The sequence below is a fragment of the Aptenodytes forsteri genome, unplaced genomic scaffold (genome assembly GCF_000699145.1).
Source record: "Aptenodytes forsteri isolate BGI_AS27 unplaced genomic scaffold, ASM69914v1 Scaffold486, whole genome shotgun sequence".
NCBI classification, from domain to species: Eukaryota; Metazoa; Chordata; class Aves; order Sphenisciformes; family Spheniscidae; genus Aptenodytes; species Aptenodytes forsteri.
In genome coordinates this window covers 81106-103552 of record NW_008795717.1, presented here as the reverse complement: position 1 = coordinate 103552, position 22447 = coordinate 81106, and the positions used below count along the sequence as shown (strand labels likewise).

Sequence of the window (22447 nt, the reverse complement as noted above, 5' to 3'; positions counted from 1 at the left end):
CAACACAGCTACCAGAAACAAGTAAAGGAGGTGATTTTTTCCAAACACTTTAAATAGCTCTGACTTAGAACAATACAATCCTCCCTCCACGCTTACATGCTGGCACAACTGAGATCAATGAGTAACCCATCCTTTACTGTTTCCTAGGATCTCAAGCATTTAAACACCAGCTGAGTGAGAAAGAGCTGAAAAATCAGAACAGGCCTCCTTAGCAGGTGGGAGGAAAAACACATTCCTGTGACTACTGATCTTGCCTAATACAGTAAGTTCCTAAAAATAAAACTATTCCTTATTTCCCAGCATTCCATTTCTCTTTGTTCACTGAACTCAGTTTGCACAATGAAGCCAGAAATATCAGCTTTCTTTTCTCCGTCTTCAACATTAGCAAAATGTCAGTGGGTTTGGATTTCTTATATTAAAGGAGAAAGATTATGGTTCAGGGTTTTTGTCATTTTTGGTTTTATAGTTTTGGTGCAGTTCTCTGAACATCATGAAAATATTACATAACACTAATAAGTTTTGAAAATCTTCTTTCTTACTTTCTAATACCAAAGTCTAAACATTGGATCTATCCTAATAAATCATGCTCCTCTTGATAATTCAGGATAGAGGAGTCCATGAATCTCAGAGGAGAGAAATAAATTTTGATCATGGCGGAGTAATAACTTTGACCGATGCAGATACAGGCAGTCACCGTATTTGTTTACGGTGGGTTTGATGCTAATTGAGGAGGAATAAATCCTCACAACTTTACACACTGCGAAGTCATGTCTAGATCAGATGATTACGCAACCACTTCCCTTTACTAGATTTTAAACTACTCTTGACTCCCTTTGCACAGCTGAAGATGAGTATATGAAACGGCACAATGGGTTAAGTAATCACAATGAGCAAGCAATATGTCAGGCTGATTTGACTACCAATCAAATAAAGAACCAACTACACAGACCATGCTACCAGATCTAGGCCAAAATCCCACCTAGTACCCATCTTTTACTCCACTGAAGAACAAAACTGACACAAATTGCTGAAGTACTTTCCATGAGTAGACTCAGCTAAAGTGAGTTTTGTCATAATGCACATTGTATTGGAGGTAAACTTCAGTATTTGTTGTTGTCACTCCTCAAAATCAAAGAGCTTTTAATGATTTCGAGTACCAATGACTTCATACTATCCCCTTCTTAAGATAGATAATGTTGAAAAAAAAATGGATGTGCTTTTGATCTCAAAAGCAAAAGGACACTACATTTATATTTATTTTTTGTTATGAAAATATAACTCAATGTTCACAGTAATCCTGTATCTGTCTTCAGGTAACAAAACAGAAATATGTTGAATTACACATGTTTTGGCATCAAACAAACCCTACTGAAGTCAACTTAAGCTGAAGGTAAACTGTACTTGTAAAAATAACAAAAATTCTATTTTAGATGCCTAAATATGGATCTAATAATTTTACTTTAGACACTTTTTCCTGCCTATGATACACTTCAAAGCAAAAAAATAACATGGCTTTTTAATGTAACATTTCTGTAATTCTCCAAGCAAAGAAATTCAGTGTTGAAAGGCAGTAATACTGTACCTTGATTTCTTCTATTTCGTCTGGCACTATCTTGTATGCAGATACAGTCCCACCCAACCTGAAATCAGGAGAAGAAAAATATTCTCTGAAATTAGAAGAAAAATGTTCTCAAAATCAATAACACAAAGCACAGCATGTTAATGGTGTCATGACTTGTTCCAAAACATAAATATCCCTTCTACCAATTTAGAGGTAAAATCCACCAAGCCCCAAAACAACAGCAAAAAAAACCCCTTTCCTTTCTTTATCCAAAGAAAAATCTTCATGTGATTAACACAAACACTAGAAACAAGGTGTCCTTCACTAGCCTGAAAGATAAGAATTAGGTCAACCAAGCAGAATTACCATCACCAGGGTGTTATTCTTTATATTAACAGCCATCAGTCATCATATTCTATGATTTCTTGTTTGTTGTCTACATCGTATGGATGAGTTTAAATATTTGAAGCCTGATGTGCTTTGTGCTTAGCATTTCACTAAGCTGCTATACAGTCTTAAACGCATCCAAATGCAATTCTAGAAATTGAAATTTTTTAATTATATGGGCTTGTACAGACCTCAAACCACAGACTCTATGGCTTCCATGTTTGAAAAGTCTCTGGAGTTCATGATTGGTAATAAAAAGCAGGTGATGTGCAATAGTTGGCACTGATGTAGAAAAATAGGGGGTTTTGTTCCACATTGAACTTACTGAACTTACTTGTCTACATCCTGCAAAAGTTTATGGTAAAGAATAGTTCACATACTGAAGATGCAAGAATAGCATGTACTGTAAATGGTGGTAAATACTACATTTTCCCCAGAGACATGCAGACACGGCTTCTTCTATTTCATGAAGCAGTATCATTGATAGTGACAATTCAGACCTAAAAATATACCTGCACTAATGACCTCCCTGCTGGCTCTGCACAGCAACACTAGTCATTTTCTGGGTCCTACAGAAATGGAAAACACATAAGAAACTATTTATTGTACAGCAGTAGACAGCTATCAAATGTGTATTTGTGTTATTTCCCTATTATCGGAAATTTTCCTTCCAATTGTCAGCATTTCTACAAAGATGTATTTCCTTATATTCAATCTTGAAATTATTACACATATTGTTTACTCAACCTAAAAAGGGGAGAAGAGAGTAACACAGAAAAATATATTAAGATTTTCCCCATAAGCCCTGCCTTTCCATGTCTCTACAAATCACTCACTCTCAGAAATGAACGGTTTGAAGCCTTTAGACAGAAGATGAAGTCTGCATAGGAAAAGTCAAGTCTGAAGTCCATCGCTGCTCCAAGTAATATCAACTATGATTTCCAAGGCAGAGACAGGGTCCAGACATTACAGCATTCAAATTCATCATGAACAATTACAGCGTAGCAATTGCTCTCTCCTATTTCCTCTGCAACTTCCATTGCTGCTAATCATCAATGGAGTTGAAAGTTGCAGAAAACTGAAACTTTTTCTTGCCAGTGCAAGTACAAACATGAGCTTTTATTCTTCACTATATCTGACCTTTGTTCAAATGGTGTTTCCAGGGATAGCTACAAGAAATTTGTTTTAACATCACGACAAAGGATTGCTTCATCATACCATGACAAGGAATGGCTCAGATCAGTGCATGTTATCATTGCACATGACCCATTCTATTGTTACTGGAATGAGGTCCGTAAGAAAACACTTTTTATTTAGTTCTTTCAGATCCATTCTTGTCCACACTCTGGAGTACTCAAAAAATAACTTCATTGACTTTCTATCCTCTAGTAGAAGGGGAGGACAGAGCCTCTGCTGCCAGCACTCCACCAGCAGGGAATTCCACCTGGCAGATTTCTTTACTGGCCACCCTCGGCACAACTATTAAGCACTTTCTTGGAATGCATCAGAAAAAAAATTTAAAAATCAAAGTAATTGACTCAGTAAACTCATATGGCTTGCTTAAACCATTATTTAGCATCATTTTCTGCAAATACTTCTGCAAAGTTTTGTGTCAAGAGTGTAACATACTCTGAATCTGCCAAGTTGCAGTCCAAATGGTAGCGCATTTTAAAAATGTCCGTTACCACAATTCCACATTTTTGAAGGAGAAAGATATATTAAAAGTTATGTTACTGTTTAAATAAACAATCTCTCACCTATAGCTCCAGCTCACCATATCTATCTTAATACATTTTCAATCCTACACTGACATTTTTAGCTTGAAAATCCAGACTACATACATAAATAATAACAAATTTGAAACTGAAAGAGAACCAGAGACACATAAATATACAATTATATAAATGCCTCAGTTAAAAATGTCCGTTACCACAATTCCACATTTTTGAAGGAGAAAGATATATAAAAAGTTATGTTACTGTTTAAATAAACAATCTCTCACCTATAGCTCCAGCTCACCATATCTTCTTAATACAATTTTCAATCCTACACTGACATCTTTAGCTTGAAAATCCAGACTACATACATAAATAATAACAAATTTGAAACTGAAAGAGAACCAGAGACACATAAATATACAATTATATAAATGCCTCAGAGCTGAAATGAAGTTTTTGAGGAAGTCTATACTTTCTTCATTTCAGACAATTAGGTTTCACTTCATCTTATAACTCCTGGAAGAGAGATCCACCACAGCAGACTGCCAGTTAAACCCGGTGCTATACAGGACATAATAAAGACATTTGACTTTGTGTATGAAGTTTGGTTGTGAATTTCACAGAAGTTCAAAGGCATCACACACATTGGGAGGATCCAATTAACACAGCCTGAACTCTTCTACTGGTCATAAATATGATATATGCGAGGAACAGAATTTTTGTTTTTACTATATAATAATGTATCTACGAGAAAAAAGGATTTAAGCTGCCTATTTGGCAACCTGTGAGTAGTGAACAATAACATATAGATAACATTTAAAAGCAGTCTGCTTTTTTTCTGGCAAAATGCCTTGATTAGCTTCAATTTCACGCACAAAATATATGCCATACAATTCACTCGCCAAATGAACTTAAGAGGCAGAACCAGTTGTGAAACGTGCTGCATACTCTTCACTCAAAAATCATAAATCCCAGTTCATTCCAACCGCATGGTAAATGCTCTGAAAAGAAATTTGAAAGCGCTTAGTCTGATGTTACCAAATTGCTATTACAAATCTCCCACAGTCAGGTAAGTCCACAGTGTAAGGGACTACACAATGTCACACACGCAAAAGTTACTGAGAAAAACAAAACCGTTGTGATGAATGGTAAGAAAGAACAGCAAAATCAAGGCAAACTGAAAATCAATGCATTAATTGGTATGCCCAACTTAAGGAAAATTTTGTATTTTGAGTATTTCTCTGAATTACATTTAAGCGTCACTATCAATTGTGACCTGTCTGGAAATTTGCTTGTTATTTTGCAAATCCTTGATTTGATCACTGACGTCTGAACGAACAGAGACCAGACAATTACACACAGGAGATTTCAGCTACAGGATGATACACAGTCTGTGACAGGACTTGCACATGGCATACGTGTTTTCATTTTCTTGGGAGCAACCTCTCTCTGCAGGTTGGTTTTGTTAGGACATTCAACACTAACTTTTTTGATCACAGTGTTTCAAGAAGCAATTACACTGCGATCAGAAAAGCAAAGGACCAGCTAGCATGAGTACACATTAACCACTGTGGGCTTTGTACGCTAGAATATAATGCAGCAAAGAACATGTCAGAAGGGCCAGAATTCAGTTCACCAGGGACCTAATTTTTGTGCAGATTCACTCTTCATCTTTCACACATTTTAGTTTTATTATACATTTAACCGTATTTTTCTCCAGTTGAAGAACACAACAACCAGCATCCTACAATATAAATGGCATTTTCTCTCAGAACAAATAGACAACCAACCAAAAGCAAAGCTAAATATACAGACAGCTACTTCCAGTAAGCTGAAAAGACAGTCACAACTTCATCTGTATAGACCTACTGCGCAAAGTCTTTCTCTTCCAAACGGCAGTATTTTCACACTATAGCAAGCCACATTATTTAATAGTGAAAGTATTTTAAATACTAGTTAGCTTTAATTTTTCACATGTGTTTATGTAACAGATAACCTCTGAAAGGTCCCACAATTTATATTCAAATTTCGATAGACATCAGTCTCATCGGGTCCATATCATACCTTGCATGTAATACAGACACCCCAGTTCTCTAATCTCTTTGCAGAAGAGAAGTAAAATTATTCCTAGATGTAGAAATTAGAGTTGACACAATAAAAAATGAAGAACCACACCTTATATTGGGCTAAACTGGTGAGGGTCTTTGAGGAGAGAATCAGAAAAGATAGGATAGAAATTCCATAAAAATAATTAGGAAATAATACAACTCATATAACTATTTGCACAGGAGTTTGTGAAAGAATAGAAACTTTGTGTCTTTTTTAGGGAAATTATATTAGGAAAAAAGTGCATCTCAGGTTGACATATAATGCAGAGACTGGGTTCACAGAAAGTTCACAAAAAGGTTTCAGGAGAATGTTGAAAGCAAGGTTTCTATAGCAACCTAAGAAATTAGCAAAACATAGGAAATAAACTGAAGTGAGGCCAATATAGTTGTATTGGAACAGATGGAAGCTTTACTATTTCACAAATTAAAGCAGAATATCACTGAAGAGGGAAAACTTGAACTTCATCCAAGTTAAGGAAAGTTAAAAACCAGGAGGAACTGTGCTCAAATGGAGGCAAGAAACAATGAACCGCAGCCCAAATGGGAAGAGAACTCGAGAAGACAAAACAAAGAAATAAATTGCAACCCTGTTAACGATAAACTATCCATTATTTTAATAAGTTATCCTTTTATGACCTGTTTGCTGTATGTTTCAATACTCTATTTAAAATAGAAACTGAATTTCTCATTTTTAAAACATTTATTCTGGATATAAGGTTAATATTATCACTGTGTTATTTTCCATATAGTTGCAAGTTGGACTTCTGAATGGTTTTCCCCTGTGACCTTGTACATATGCATATGCCAATGGACTCACTGGAGTATTATTGTATAGCTACATCATGTGCAAGACACTTGTGCACTTGGACTGAATCAATACTGGTCGGCTTTTATAATTTGAATTCTGACCAAAGATATGAACACAGTCTTTATAGACAGTTCCACATTCAGTGACTGCCATAAGAAGCTGAGCTATTGATTCATCCGTTAACTTAATAAATGAGTCATACTGAATGCAATTAAGTCAATTTTCTAAAAATACCTTGTAGCCAGCTTGGCTGCTGTCATCTGCTGAAGTTCTCCAATGCCACTTTAATTAACATTAATCTTTCTTCAGATAGATCATTCTGTCTAGATGATATCAAGTTGTCACTAAACCTCCCAATGAAACTCTGTTTCATCTTTAAATGAAAGCAAAACTCAAAAACCTCTGCTCAATTTTTTTTTCCCAGATCCATCTCATAAATATATTTATCTACCATCAGGATATTCTATCTTTTGACTGATTTATAAACCAAGCAGAATATTCAAGAGAGACTGTGCTTGTGAGCCGATCAAATGACTGGGAGCCAGACTGGCTATTTCTAATTCTAAGGACATGTTCATTTTATCACAGGCTACTGAATGAATACATGTTACGACACTACTCCTACCAGAGCAAACTGACCAAGACAACATTTTTAGCCTACCTGACTGGGCTAGCTTAATATTGACCCATGAGCCCTCAGCAAATCATCTTGCTTTGGATCCTCAGATACAGCTAAAACTTCACAGAGTATTTCAGAGAAAGAGGTAGCAGAATTGCATTTCAAAGTAACTTTGTTCTCTACTACCTGTAAGACCATACATTAAAAGCAGACACAAAGCTACTTTAATTGATACTAGTTTTTATTGACCTTTGAGAAATTGTGAAAGCACCCTGAAGGGAGGTAGTAAGAAGGCATGCTATTTTGGGTTCACTTCCTACACAACAGAACACTGGCAGCTAGAGCAAGCTGGGCTGCAGCTCCTGTCACTGGCTACACGCCAGCAATGAATTGTGCAAAACAGCTTGCAAAGTGCTTCGTGAAGACAGTTTTACTTACTCTAAGGTGTAAAATGACGTGATGAAGGTCCAGCCCGTGTTTTTTGTTTTGTTTCTTTTTTTTTTTTTTTTTAATGGATCCAATAATTAGATCCTTGAAAACTTACCAGCTTACAACACCCCCCCCCCGCCCCGTAATCTTAGGCTAACTTCAACATGTTGTACTCAAAAACCTCACAGACATAAAATGTTTGCAGATATGCCCTCTGTCAGTTCATGTCTCTCATGAACAGCAGCCCTGGGATGAAGATGTCAAAATTAAAGGATTCTCCCTCTGCCTCACCATGTCCCAAAGATTTATTGCACACACAAAAAATGAAGGGGGGGGAGAAAATAAAATTAACCCAATGTTTTAAAATTTTTGTTCCCTACCTTATCACTGTTTGAAGAGTAACAAAAGTATAAGAAAACATTTTTCACTGCTTTCTGGCTTTTTTTTTTTCCTAAACAGAAAAAACAAACTACATAAAAACATTGGTTTTAAGGAGAAAAAAAATGTTAGTTCTCTCTTTCACCCTTCAAAGTTTTTGGTTTGGGTTTTTTGGGGTTTTTTTACTTTACTATAGGACAAGCAAGAATAAATTAGAAGAGGCCAATTTTTCAGGCACCTTCAGTAGGAAAATACTGTCACCTCAACAATCTGTTATTGGGAAAGAAGGCAACAAGGATCTTCGTCCCTAGTTTCTGACATATGTTGAGGACAATGTCATATGTACGTCATTTGGCAATAACATGACCAGGAGCCACTCTCCCCTTTTAGCAGAATGACTTATTTATTTTTTTGGGGGAAAATTGGAACTGTTACATCATAAAGTATATTAACTTAAAAGACATCTCTATATAGTTATCAAAACCCACATCAGTTCAGGGCTTAGTGTAGTTTTCTAGGGGGTATCGTTGGTTTAACTCAGTGCATGGGGCACACCTATATATGACAGTTTGGGGTATTATTGCTGCCAGTCAAAAGACAGATCTATAGACTGCCTCCTCTTGAAAATGTTTATCAGTTTACTTACTGCCTAATAAAGACACAGAAGGGGAGCAGGGAAGGCAACATCCCCAAGAAATTTTGGGCTTGCAGGCACTGGCTCCCAAAAGAAACAAAATGGATGAAGAGGACACTTAAAATACATGGACTTTTCAGTGGTGCAATGTTATTTTTTCACTCTCAGCATGAAGAGAGGTGCCTTCTGGGCAAAAGCAGGAGGAATGCTGAACCTCCATGAGAAGCAAAAACTATTTAAGTTTTGATTTTAAATAAACATTAATTAATAATTGTTCAGAAGTCCTATCATTAATACTTGTATGCTTCACACAGCAAGGGTATGAAGCATGCAGATGGCAAACATTTTAAGATCTTTTAATAGAATGAAATGAAATATAAACAATATGCATATTTATAACTTCAAAATTTTTTTAGGCCTTTAGCATTTAACTGCATCAGACAATGTAGCATGCAGAACACTACACCAAATATTTCATGGTTTGTAATAGCTTAGTTCCACCAGATTATAACAGAAGAGAGAGGTGCTGCATCTGAAATGGGCTGAGAATAAAATACCGAAGACTAATTCTGCACTCAGAATTTTCATTACAGGTTCAAAATTTTATTTCTAATTAAAACTGACTTTTAAAGTCTTCCCAAATGCCAGCAGAATCTGAAAACAGTCTTGCCATGTGGACCAACAGCAAAAAGCCCACTTCTGTGCGGGATGCATGCATGTTTATAGCGCAGAGGAATGATTGCACTATTCTCCATCTGATTGGTAATCTAACTATGGAAATCATACATCAAATAAAACAGACAGAAATGTCAGCTAGATTTAAGTAAAAATGTGTTCAGTGACTTTGAAAGTTCCCACCGGGGCATCAGATGCTTGACCAGCCAGCTCATTAAACAACATGAATAAGATTTGAAATTTCCTGAGAGAAAAAATATGCAGAAGCAGACAAAAATCATTATCATGAACACAGTCAAATTCTCACCATTTAGACAAAGAAATGTATATGTAATATCCATGTTGGGATTTAGCTGGCAGACTGAGGGCTTTAAAACACTGCATGAAGAGAAGTATTTATAGTAAGGGCCAAGACAATAATAAATGTTGATCTTACTTTGTCCTATAGGAAATACTGTGGTAGGGCAAAGTACGTATTTGCATTTTTTCCAGCAAGTACACACCTAGGTGAGATACAGAGCATTTGCATATATATTGCTAGCAATTGCCTGTCACAAAACCGTCACGTACTTCAACCGCAAGCAAATTTTTTGGGTGCCTGAGAGTGACCTTTTGCCTATCTTGGAAGGCACTGCAAATTAAAGGATTTAGGCAATATGATAAGGATTGCCTGGAAATGAGATTCCACTGGTAAATTACCATAACAGCTTGTAGAAACCTATACAGGAGGATAAAGCTATTTTTGCTGACACTTCTATCATTTCAGTTGAGCTCTATTTGCTTCTACACAAATGTAAAAAAGAGACCATCTGAATCAAATGTTAAGAAAAAGAAGATTCCTCCTAGGAGAATAAGTTGACCCACAAGTAGTAGAAACAGTAAGGCTTATTTTCTTAGAAATTAACACTGGCCACCTCCCCCACAGACTTCTAGTATCCAACAAAAAATGGATTTAAAAAATATGGCCCTCCACCAAGAACCCTTCAGTTTTTTACCATGTATATACTTCTCACACCCCACTACAATACCATCCTTTTCTTCCCGATAACTTCAGCGTATATTTTCCCGTTCATTTCTTAGACAGTCAAGCATGTACACATGCTTGTGAAGCATGCTTAGACACATGTATGCACACAAAGTCCATGTGCATACTTATGCCAAGGCTAAAAAATATAAATGTTTATTTTAAAAAGGGAAGAAGTTTGGCTGAGATACGTAAAACCGGAAAATGGAATAATGGAAACACAGGGATCCCTGATGTTGGAGAATAAGCTGGAATGAATTGCAGACCACAGATTGAAAAGAGCAATCAGAGTACTTTCTAAGATCAGGCAAAAAGGCATACAGAAAATCTCTTCATTCCGAAAAATACCAATAAGGACTAAAGGTGAGAGCAGCATGACTTAAATTCGGACTCGGAAAGAATAAAGTGTGGAGAGTATGTGGAAACAGTCTGATCATTCCAGATTCTAGATCAAATTGGTTCTTTACAATTTAAATCACAGGGCTTATGGAAGACTGTCAGAACTTTTAAATAACTGTTTTAAAAAAAAAATCCTACAATTCTGAAATTACAAGAATGATAGAGGAGTCTCAGAGACAAGCGGCATCCAGAAGGGCTATCACACTAGTTCACACAATACTTCACCTTCCCAAAGCTCTAATGTCTCATTTCTCCCCACCACACTCCAGAGAGATATAAAGTATGAATACAGTCCAGTATATGATTAATGGCAGTCTTGTTATGTCGATATAGACAGTTAAATTCAGAGGCAGAATTTGCTGTTGTTTTTCTTTTTCTTTAATATATTAAGTGTGTTTGCATATATATACACATATATTGCCACGTGTCACCTAAATGGGAGAACTAAATTGTGTTTAAAATAGTGACCTGACTCAACTGGGTTTTTTTAGTGTATGCTATGTGTTGGGGAGTGTGAAAGGAAAAAAAAAAAAAAAAAAATTTGTTCAGCCACAGAATGGAGCCATATGAATAAAACAACTCCCTATTTGATCCATCCCTCTTCATACCTAGGAGGAAGTTTCTATAGACAAATAGCATTATTGACAATGCTGAAAGTGAGATTTTATTGCATGTCTCACATAGTTATCTCCATTCCAGATAATTTACAGTTATTTTTGAAGCCATCATCCATACTTTACAGCTGCTTGTAAAATACTTGTGTAAGGTTCAAACTCAAGTTATTGAAAAACATTTCTTTGGTTTTCATATATTATTGGCTATAAGCGTTTTTCAGCACTCATTTTTGTTTTCTGTAGTTGTAATTCCCTTTTTTCTTCGCATCTGATCATTTAAATGTCAACAAAATGTTTCTAGATGAATTTAAAAACTAATGATGTATTGTCTCTGCTATTCATGTCACAGCTCATTACAACCTGACTCTTTCAATATCCAGAAACATGGTAGGCAGGGGACATGCGGATCTTAGACAACTTAAGAGGTCTTTGATTAAATGTGGATTTATGCATTTTGTTTCATTCAGGTCCTGCAAAAAAGTGCTACTTTTGATTTCTAAATAGCTTGCACAAACATAATCCATTGGCAAAATGTAACTATTGACTTCTCCTTACTTGCAGCTTTAAGACACCTTGTCAGTCATTATCAGCTATGTTCTCCTGCCATCTATTTTGTATGATGTTCTCTTAAAAGTAAAAATAACAGTTAGATAGAACAATCCCCTCCGGTTCCATTTTGCCGAAGCCCTTCTCTTCTTCTTTATTACTGCTCCCCCTACAAGTATGATATTTAGAAACAAGAGTAACCCACCTCACAGTAACTGAAGATTTTTTTTTTTTTTTTAGGTATGACTGCACAAGGTTACTGAGCACATACACACAGTACTTACTATCATATTCCTCTGGGTGACAGTGACCATAACATCCCTCCAGCCATCCCCAAGCTGAAGAACACAGATGAGGAAGAGCTTTGAGCTCTTCCTTGGTTCCTGCTCCAGCACAGATGAGTAGGAGTGAAAATAGGTAAGGTGAATCCTGAAGTTTACATTTCTGTAAAATAAGTAACTTTCTTAAGTGCCGTCATGTATATTCCGTGTCAGTGAGCCTTGGTCAATTAGCCTAGATAAAAATAGCAAATGTGACAGGATGGTGTATCTTCCAAAGCAGAAATTTAGTCTAGAAGTCTCTGCCATGTAACAGTGTATTCAGAAATGATAACTCCACACAGGTTTTAAAAAAATTTTAAAAGCAGTAGAGACGTCCCATTTTCCAGCATGCCCATGTCGGTCTCCTTTTTCTCGCTAACAATCAATTTCATATATCTGAACAACAGTCTTGAAAAATGCTCAATCGGCAATCCTACTGGCAAATACCACAGATAGGTTAGATGTGTTTCTAGGCATCTGAAATAGCCAATATCTTAACTGCGATCATAGATTCACACTGGAAAAGATTAAGCACGATAGATTTTGCTTACACTGTTCCCCTAGAACCACCTTATATTAATTATAAGGCTAAATACCTGACTATCAATAGGCAAATGACCAACACGACCAACACTAACATTGCTAATACTTTGCACAGTACTTCCTGAGCCATGATGCAGAAAGGAAATCAAAGATGGTTAGGGCAACCCGACCTGCAAACAAGTACTGAGGACAATACAGCATATGCATGACCCTCACAGACACTGATATCCAAAAAAATATATGAGGTTTGTGTACAGAGATACCTGGGCTTCATGAATAAACCACTGTAAGAAACTGCCATTTTCTTGCCAAATCACAATTTACGATTTTACTCCAAACAAGCAATTGTTATTATGTAACATGCCTTTTCCTTCCAGAACTAGCACTAAATACCCTCACCCTTTAAAGAATAACAGTAATAAATACAAAAAGATAGTGTGAAGAGCCCAGAAATAATCCAAATCTGTACTGAAATGAGTTTCAGTACTACCTAAATTTAGGAACTGAGCTAAACTGCATCATTACATTAAAAGAGAACATTTAAAGAACTGATAGAGAAACCACTGTAGATAATGTCAGTAGAATCCATTTTAGGACCTTAACCTCTGGTAAAACCGCAAAATCATATTATGCTGACAATGCAACAATTTAATTGCTTTACAAGGTTTTGTTCTATTTGTTCTATTTTGGATTTGCATTTGTAATCAAAGAGCTTACAAGTAGGTGGGTAGCATCAGGTCAAGCAATGAAAGAATGAAAGGCCTATCCTGAGAAGAAGGCTCAGTATATTACCATCAAATCAAACAAAATTAAACTAATAGGACCACCTCTTCCATTTAAAACCTAAAAGGTGGATCCAAAAGCAGGTGGACCAAAGAACATTTACAAACGAAGAGAAAACTCCAGATTTTGTAGTTTATAAGATATCATCCCCCTGCTCCCCCAGCAGAATACCACGGGTAGATTTTAAAACATGCTAGGACAAATCATGGTGCTATCCCTCCACAACAGCAGTCAACGCTTTAGCTCTTATTTCCTCCAGTCGTATCACGTGACTTTAAATGCCCATTGATGCATAATGCTACCCCAGATAAGTGTCAAGATACCTTTCATAGCTGCTGTGTCTCCATACCTTAAGCTGCTAAGAAGGCATGCTTCTCCAAATTCAGTAGTGCTCTTCAAAGCTGAGAAATGTGATTACCAGTGCACATTTAGTTGTCTTCATAAATCAGACAGTAATTACAGTAAATGGCTTTTTTAGAAAAAAATAGACTTCTCGTGCTCTGAAGCTTAGATTACAGATGTTTTGGTATGAAGAACAGAATATCCTCTTTCATCTTAATTAAGGAAAAGTATATATTCAGTAGAAGTATCCTCTCACAATTTGTTTCACCTTTGTAAGACTGTCTTACATAATAATTTGCCCAACACCCACTTGTACAGAATTCAAAACCATTTGTAATGAACAAATAAAATGTGGCAGAAGCCTTTTACAAATGAAAGAAAGCCAAAGTTGAGTACCTGAAAACTAAAAATGTTCATTCCAAAGTTATCTTTCTGTCACGTCTATTGATTAACTCACAGTTCAGCTGATCTTTACTCCATAGCAGCCAATTCTTTACCGTGAAGCACAGTGACTCCAATTCTGCCACATATGCTATTAAGGCATAAACTTTGCAGGTGGATTTTTAAATTTCAAGTTGAGTTTACATTGATAGCAACTACATTAAATTAAATTTTGATTTGTAAAATGAACTTTGTATGAAAATAAAAAGATGAAGAAACCAAATAATACATAGATACTGTTAATAATATAACATTATGATCTCTCAGTCATTAATTATTCTGTGAAAAATGAGGCAGTGGTATATGGTTCATTGGAAGGTACTTATTTTTGCTTTAAAAAATTGTTGGTTTTAAAAGTTTTGCCTACACATGCACACACATAATAGAATTTAAGAAGTAACTGGTGATTTTTGCTGACTAACTTAACAGAACAGCCAAAGATTGAACAGGTCACGAAAACCAAGGTAGGCCAAAGATCCCGTGCACATCAAAGCTGAAGCACAGATAGGCTCTTCAATTACTCGTGGCCCATACCTGGCGCATAGGGAACTGCCAAGAGGTCCATTAAGAGGCAAACATCATGAAACTGAGAGGCATTCTTTGCTGGAGAAAAGAGATGAAGGGAGAAATACAAGCAAAGCATCAGATGTTTCCCACCTCTGTGGTCTTGGCTGTAATTGCCCGGCTCCAAAATCATTTCCAACTGCGAACTTTGAGATTCTCGCCCTAGTACTTACTGCAGTCAGGAAGTACCTACAAAATTTCCATCCCAGAAAAAATTACCTTCAACTTGCCACGTTCAGCTTCTACAGCTGGATGCTTCATACAGTATTGTAGCTTTATTGGTCCTTCTACTCCTGCCCCAGCTCAACTTCATCCTCAGAACTGCACAGATACATACATGAGCACAAACACAGAATAAAAGTTTTCTAGCCCACTCAATTTTTTCTTCCCTACCTTTCCGCCTTCTAAAACTAGCTGAGTAAGTAGCTATAATATAGAAACACTTCAGGGAGCTTGCATATTATTGGAGAGTTCTGGTTTACAGAGCAATTTGGTCTATGACACAGTTTTGCACTAAATTACTTGAAAGCAAGTATAAAGCACTAGACATCTTCTCATTAAAATAAATTAAAATAATAATCCTAACTCTGAACAATTGCTAGTGACAGATACTTGAATGATCCATTGTAATGCAAGCTTGCTACTTGTTTTTTAAAATGTTTATTACCTCTTCTAGTAGAATTTTCAGAGCTTTTATTAACAACTGAACTATTAAACGTAGGAGATGAAGGAAGAAACAAAATCTTGGGTCTGTTTATCTGTTATTTTCAGAGAGCTATATCAGCATCCCACATCAGATCACAGCCAACTCTGTACCACAGTTAGAGTGGCACTGAGCCACAACTAATAAACCATGCCGAGAGGGAAAGCATGTTGGCTTCTACTCAGCACTGTGCTACAGACATCTACGTTACAACCAGCCAGCTCAGAGTACAGAGTACTTGCTCGTCCTTATTTGTCAAAAAGCTATTAACAAGGCAATATGTAATTTATACGAACTATATAATTTAATTACAAAATGTATAAAATATGCTGCATGTTATAACAGTGTAATTAGAAACAGTGTGCTAACTGTTCCACAAGAATGATTTAAGTGAATAGTTGTTAGTAGCAAATATGACTCATTTATACCAGTCTGAGATCTTTTATATAAAACTTGGTTAAGAGCTACCTGATAATTTTCCAGTGCAGCTTTTTCACCAAAACATGTAATTCAATTAAAATGAAAATAGTTGTGCATCATAAAATTTTATCAAAGTTCCTCAGTGAAAGGTTTTATGAACACTTTGACATGAAATCAAGTATTATGGTTTTTGGTTTGCCAGTTTAATGTCATGTTCAACATTTCACTCATTTCTACTGGCCAAGTACAAAATATATTTATTGCTTAGTTCATCTGCTTTCCTCTTCCTCATGGACTTAGGGCTTGCTTGTATTTGCTCAGTGTTTTTAGCCCCAATTGATCACACTGGCATATTAAATTTAGCAACTAAGTTATCCATTCAGTATTTCTCCCTTAATCACAAGCAGCATTGAACACACACACACAAAAAAACCACTATTAGACTTTTATATTAATAGCAGTTGTAAAACAAAATTTTGTCTTATTCCATGACATACCTTTCCTTTTACAAACTAATCAACAGTACTGGTCAGAGAAAGTTTTATTTTCTACTACTTGAAAACATGAACTATAGCTGTGAGATTGAATGTTTAGAAAGGCTCTTCATTATTAGATTCTGGTCAGCGTGACTCACTTCTAGCAATTTCCCCAAGACCAGTCTCTCCCCCCTGCCCAGCACAAAACCCTTCAACCTTCATCTTCCTTTTCTCAAGGCTGAGGAACATAGAGTACAATCCTTTCCTCCAGTGATTGTGAGATTTTTCTCTTGTAGTTTGCTACTGCAGGAGGTTGCTTATTTTCTCCCATTAGATTGTTACAAGAGCACCCTCAAAGGAAGGAAAAGAGGTGGCTGCTGCTGAGCTGAACACAATAACAACACCAGGTTAATGATCAATAACTTCAGCTAGTATTTTCTTCCATGTGTTTTAAAATGAAGCAGCGACAGAAGCAGCTGTAAAATCTGAATAGTGCAGATATATACAATTGTATTATTTGATCATTCACTCCTGTTCCAGAATAATAGATTTTCTGATAAAGTCTTTCCTCAAGAGCAGCTTTTGCTGAGATAGAAAGGACTTGTACCAGCATGGAGTCCCACTTTGCTGAAGGAAGGGACATCACTTCTGGAAGCAGTCAGATGTATACAAACCTCCTTGTCATAAAGCTATCAGTGGGCTGATCTTTCCTATTACTCAATACTCCTGTGTCTTAAGAAACACATTGCTTTGTGATACTGTAATTGTAGAAACTACAGATGCCTAATTCTTTGTGGATATACAGTCACAGTTCTTGTCCAAATACATTGTTTCAAAACTTGCCCTTAATGAGTGCCTGAATAATTTTTGACTAACGATTACCGAAGTTTCAGTGATCTCTTCTTGCTTCTCCAATGATTCCAACATAGGGCTTCTGTAAACTGGCTGAATAGCATTACAGAGGGACAGGGTGACACAAAAGCTTGCTATTAGGGTAACTAATAGTCTGGGAAACTAAGCTCTGTTAAAAATATTCAGCTAGTGTCCTGTCTTGTGTAGAACAGAAATAGTACAAAGAAACCACCGCTTCATATACCAAAGTAGCACCAAAAATTCAAGGTCTTGAGAAGGCTCTGTATATATACACCGCTACCTCAAATGAAGAGGAACACTGAGGGAGAGACAGACAGAAAGAAAAGATGTGAAGAGTAAAGATCCCTCTGATAAATTAAGGAACTCTCGATTAATAAGGGTGGGCAGCTCTCATTAGCCTGTCTTTCCACAGAAAATGAGGTTTTGCACAGAAACAGTTCTAACTCATCTGAAGTTAAAGAGTATTAAGACCTCATTAAAAATGGAAGCGCAAATTGGTTCTTTGTTGGGAAACGAAAGTGATTGCAATCTTCAGCTAAGATGCCACTGAAACAAATTTTAAGAGAAGTCATTGCTGCATTAGAGAAATAAAAAGAAAAAAGCATTTTTAAGTACTGCTAGCTCGCTAGCTTTGCCACAGATTACTTCTATCCCTTCACAATATGTCACGTGTATTGAGCTATGCAGAAATAGCCAAGCTGGTGAGCTAATGAAAAGCTTGGATACTGGTAACAGTGCAGCCATGGTGAGACTGAAATCAAAAGCTATGACTGAAATCAAAAGCTATGACAAAACCTTCCTGAAAAGCTGGATATTCATCGTCTACACTAAGCTTTGGGCTGCTGTAACCACTTGACTACCATCAGTATTTTAAAAATAGCTTGTGTATATCTATACATGCTGCAGTCATTGCACTGTTCGCATAATGTTTGTTCCCTCATTTACACGATGAAAATAATCGTACCAAATCAAAGATAATAAAAACTAGTGACTGGAAAAAAGGGTTTCAATCCAAAGAATTTTATCTTGTATTAGAGCTCTGAGCATGCTAAGCATTCACAAGCTCCACAAAAAACATAATCAAACTTTTTTGATTAGCACAAACAATAAATGGCTAAAGAGATTAAAAGGCTTGAGAGTGCAAGGGCTACAGCACTGGCTGGAGTCTGAAGTATGTGCAGGAGAAGGCAGTACAAGAGGAACTCCTGAAAGAAGACAAAGAAAAAAAAAGCTCCTAAATGTAGAAATCCCTATTACTGGGATTTCTGAGCAAAACCTTGAGCTGATAATGTCTCTTTCTACTAGGTTTAGAAAAACTTGGCGGTATTTTTGTTTCACATAAGTATCTTCAAAATGTTCTGCTCAACCATGCAGGCAGAAGCAGGCACACTTCTCACTGCATCTGAAACACTAGCAAAAAGAGGAGAAGTTTTCTCAGTTTTGACTTCTTAAAAACACACTTCACAAAATTCTTTCACAATATAAAACTGAATTATCTGTATAAATGCAAAAATTAGAATTTAAAATATAAAATTGTTCTGAAATCTCCAAATCTTTACTAGCTCATCTACTACTAATGCCTATGTAAGCATTAGCAAATAATGAAGTACACACAGATACTCCATCTATTTGAACACAAACATAACCTTTAGTTCTTACCTAGCTTTTGGTCACAAATTCATGCCTTTAGGATGTATTTTTAATGTTGTTAGCTTTTGAAGAACAATACAGAGCATACTGTTAAAAATATGAATCAGTCTGTCAAGTGTGTTGCTTCATCCCCTCACATGCAGAACAGCCCTTGAAAAGCTATCTGCCTAAGGCTCATGGCAGGCAGCGTTTGTTCTTAAGCCAGGAAGAGGTATAAAGAAAATGTAATAACTGTATTTCTTTGCATTTTTCTAGCAAATTCTTGTTTTCAGAAGGGATTCAATGCTGAAAGATCCCGAGATAATGCATTTTAAAGCCAACTCTACCCAAAGAATACTGTCTGAATACCGTACAGTTAACTTATAAACTTTCAAAACTGACATTGTAAGTATAGTTACATAAATAAAGTATTGTAAGTAAAGATTCTGAGAATCATTTTAGATGTGTTTTGGGTAGAGGTATTTATTGTAAGTTGGTGGAAAGCAAAGTTTGCAGTTGCTTATACACACAAAGCCAAGATGGTCCACCCGTGTGAATGCACGGACAGGTGGGGCTGGATGGTTGCCACTCGGGGTGAATATTTTCTGGGTTTTGTTGCTTATTCTGTGAAAACAGTTTGATCTTAAGAGTTTTAATGTTTCAAGATTATTGAAAACTCAAATACATTCTTGAATTTTGCTTAATGGTTTGTACTCTGCAACAGAAAAGATAGGATGACACTCCTGAAGCCTCTAATTTTCCCCTGAAATTCATGCAGGTTTAGATGAAAGCGAGATTCTAATCTGTATGGAACTGTTACGATAGGTTGAATTAAAATTTATTCAAATCTTGTTTGCTAAGTTTCAGAGCATTGCAAATGTGGTAGAGTAGGTACAAGACAGTTTCCTGAAGGAAATGCAGACAATACGGGTACAGCTAGAACTCCAGGAGCAAAACAGACACAACAGCTGCTCGTGGTACCACACTCTGCTTTTCAGTCCTGAATCTTGCAGCCATCCCAGAACTACAGTGGTAAAAATCTCTCAGTCACATTGCCCTGTATTCTCTTTATCTGTATATGAAAATGAACACAAAATTACATATTAATGTATTTCCTGGATTATTAGCAATCTGTATAGCGAATGGCTTTCCAGGCTCCGTTAGAAAAGTGGTTTTTTTATGTTAGCAGAAAAAAAGGAAAGGATCCACTAAAAGTATCTTTACTTTAGAAGCACATTTGTATCTTTTAGTGCACCTTTTGGAAAAATGGAACGCAGTAGACTAAAAAACACCACCTAATAAGTAATAATCTATTTAAAAAAAAAAATCACAGGAACAAATTAAATATGCTTTGTTAAAATGCAGAAGAGATATTCCAGTTTTGCATTGCCACATTTAACAGTCCCTCCATCATCTACTCTGTAGTTGAACACTGGCTATTGAACATTTCCACATACTGTGCTGAGCTATAGAGCACATTAATTGTGCAGAATGCTTGTGACAATGAGAGAAACATTCTGAATGAAGAGGGGTTGAGGGAGAAAAAGATCTCTTAATGTGTATTTCTTAAATAGGTAATTCAATCATGTCAGTCAAACGACACTCCAGAGCATCCTGTATTTTCTAAAACAATCACCTATCTGAAAATGACACCAATAACAAATTTCACGGCAACACTGTATTTCCAACCAAAAATATCGCTTAATAGATGAGATACATTCTGATATCTGAAACCCAATAACCAACAGAAAATAGAATTTTATTAGAATAAAAATTTCTCTTAGAATACAATGAAGGGGATGAAATTGGAGGTAAGAAGAGAGATGCTGTAGCTGAAGAAAAAGCACAAAGCTTAAAACAGAATTAGTAAGGGTGTAAAGGGAAGCATTTAGTGTTGTAGTGTAACTGTGTTTCTTTGAAATAACTGGCTGCAGAAAATCACTTGAGGTTATTTTTGAACCCTTGATATGTCCGTTTTGAACTTCAAGGCTGTCATGATCCATAGAAAATATACTTATGTCCTGGTTATGCTCTTGCGATGTTTATATGTTAGCACGGATAAAGGGGAAAAGCGTAAGTGCAGAATCCATGGTAAAATTCAAGTTATAGTGAAAGAAGGTGAGAAAAGTGTACATGAAAAGAATTATCGTGGGATAACTATACTTCTTCCTTCTTAAGCCACCGTCTGTATAGATTTCTGCTGTACAGTGCTAAAAACAAAGTGATTTTAAAGAGCCCCCCAGAACAAGTGATGGCAGGACAATTCTTTCTAATTAAGAAAGCAATCTAGAATTTAAATACAGTGAGTAGTATTGTATAAAAGCATGAAAACACCTCTGGGTAGCAATTTTCTGTATCTCAATGTCAGAATCATTCCTAAGATGTGTGGCAAAGGCCTCCTTTACATCCGAAGCTAAGTGTTCTATTACAGTCTTTCAGTAGCAGATTATCCATTTCCCCTGCTAACTTAATCTATACTGCAAATAAGTACACAAATTTCATAGAAGCCTTCTCTAAATAAGGCACTCTTTCAACTATTTATAGCTTTGACAAAATGTATCCTCTCCTACAAAAAGATTCATGTCCAGGGGTCAGCTCATAATTGATTTTCAGAAGAAAGAGCATTTCAGAAGAGCATTTAGTAATTTTTAATAGTGAGATTAGAGGAGAGAAATTTTCTCCCATGTAATAAATTATTACAACTCCTGTGTTGAGAGGCTTTTGTTCCTCCGTTACTGGGAGTTCCAAATTTAAATTCAGCCACGTCAGGGAAGCCCACTCTACTTTCAAGGACAAGTGTTTGCTGACCCCACAGAAAAATGTTTCAAGTTCGTACATGCTCCACTATTTATGAAACTACTATTCCTGAAAGAAGTATATAAATGTGCCATACCAGCTCAGTCTAAAGGTCCACACAACTCAGTATGTTGTTTCTGGTGTTGAGAAACAAATGCTTAGGGAATAAACATATGACATAGAGCATTTGTCCCCTGGTACACGCTTACTGCCTCTTGCCATCTTCAGTTCAGGAGCTTTGCTGACCTAGATGCTACATGCCGATCATCAGCTTTAACAGCCGTAGTAGGTCCATCAGTCTAATTCCTATTTTTTTAATCTATCATTTATACTCCAGGCTTCCACATGATGTTATATCAATTATGAAATATTCAGTCCTGCTACACTTGAACAAGTATGTACTTTTATTAATTTTAAACCTGCTGTCTGAATTTTTTCCTGTCACAATTTCTGATCCGTGAAAAACAGCGAATAATTGCCTCTGACTTTATTTTTTTTAATGCTATTCATTCTGTGTACTCCACCATACATTGTCTCTTTTTTAAAGTGAAAAGTTCTAGTCTATTTAATTTCTCCTTGTGTGGAAGCTGTTCCAAATCTCTGCTTAATCTTATGATCCATACCATACCCCTTTTAGAAGTTAATACAGTAGTCAAG

The 22447-nt window shown here is 36.2% G+C and overlaps 1 protein-coding gene across 1 annotated transcript in view; it reads right to left on the bottom strand.

The window, feature by feature from the left end:
• Window positions 1–22447, bottom strand: part of GPHN (gephyrin) — a gene marked incomplete at its 5' end in the record, with an annotated part of 204284 nt that overhangs the window by 173505 nt on the left and 8332 nt on the right. The window contains one exon of the mRNA XM_009283545.1: window positions 1583–1640. Coding sequence (XP_009281820.1) covers window positions 1583–1640 — 58 coding nt within the window. The remainder of the gene's footprint in view (window positions 1–1582; window positions 1641–22447) is intronic.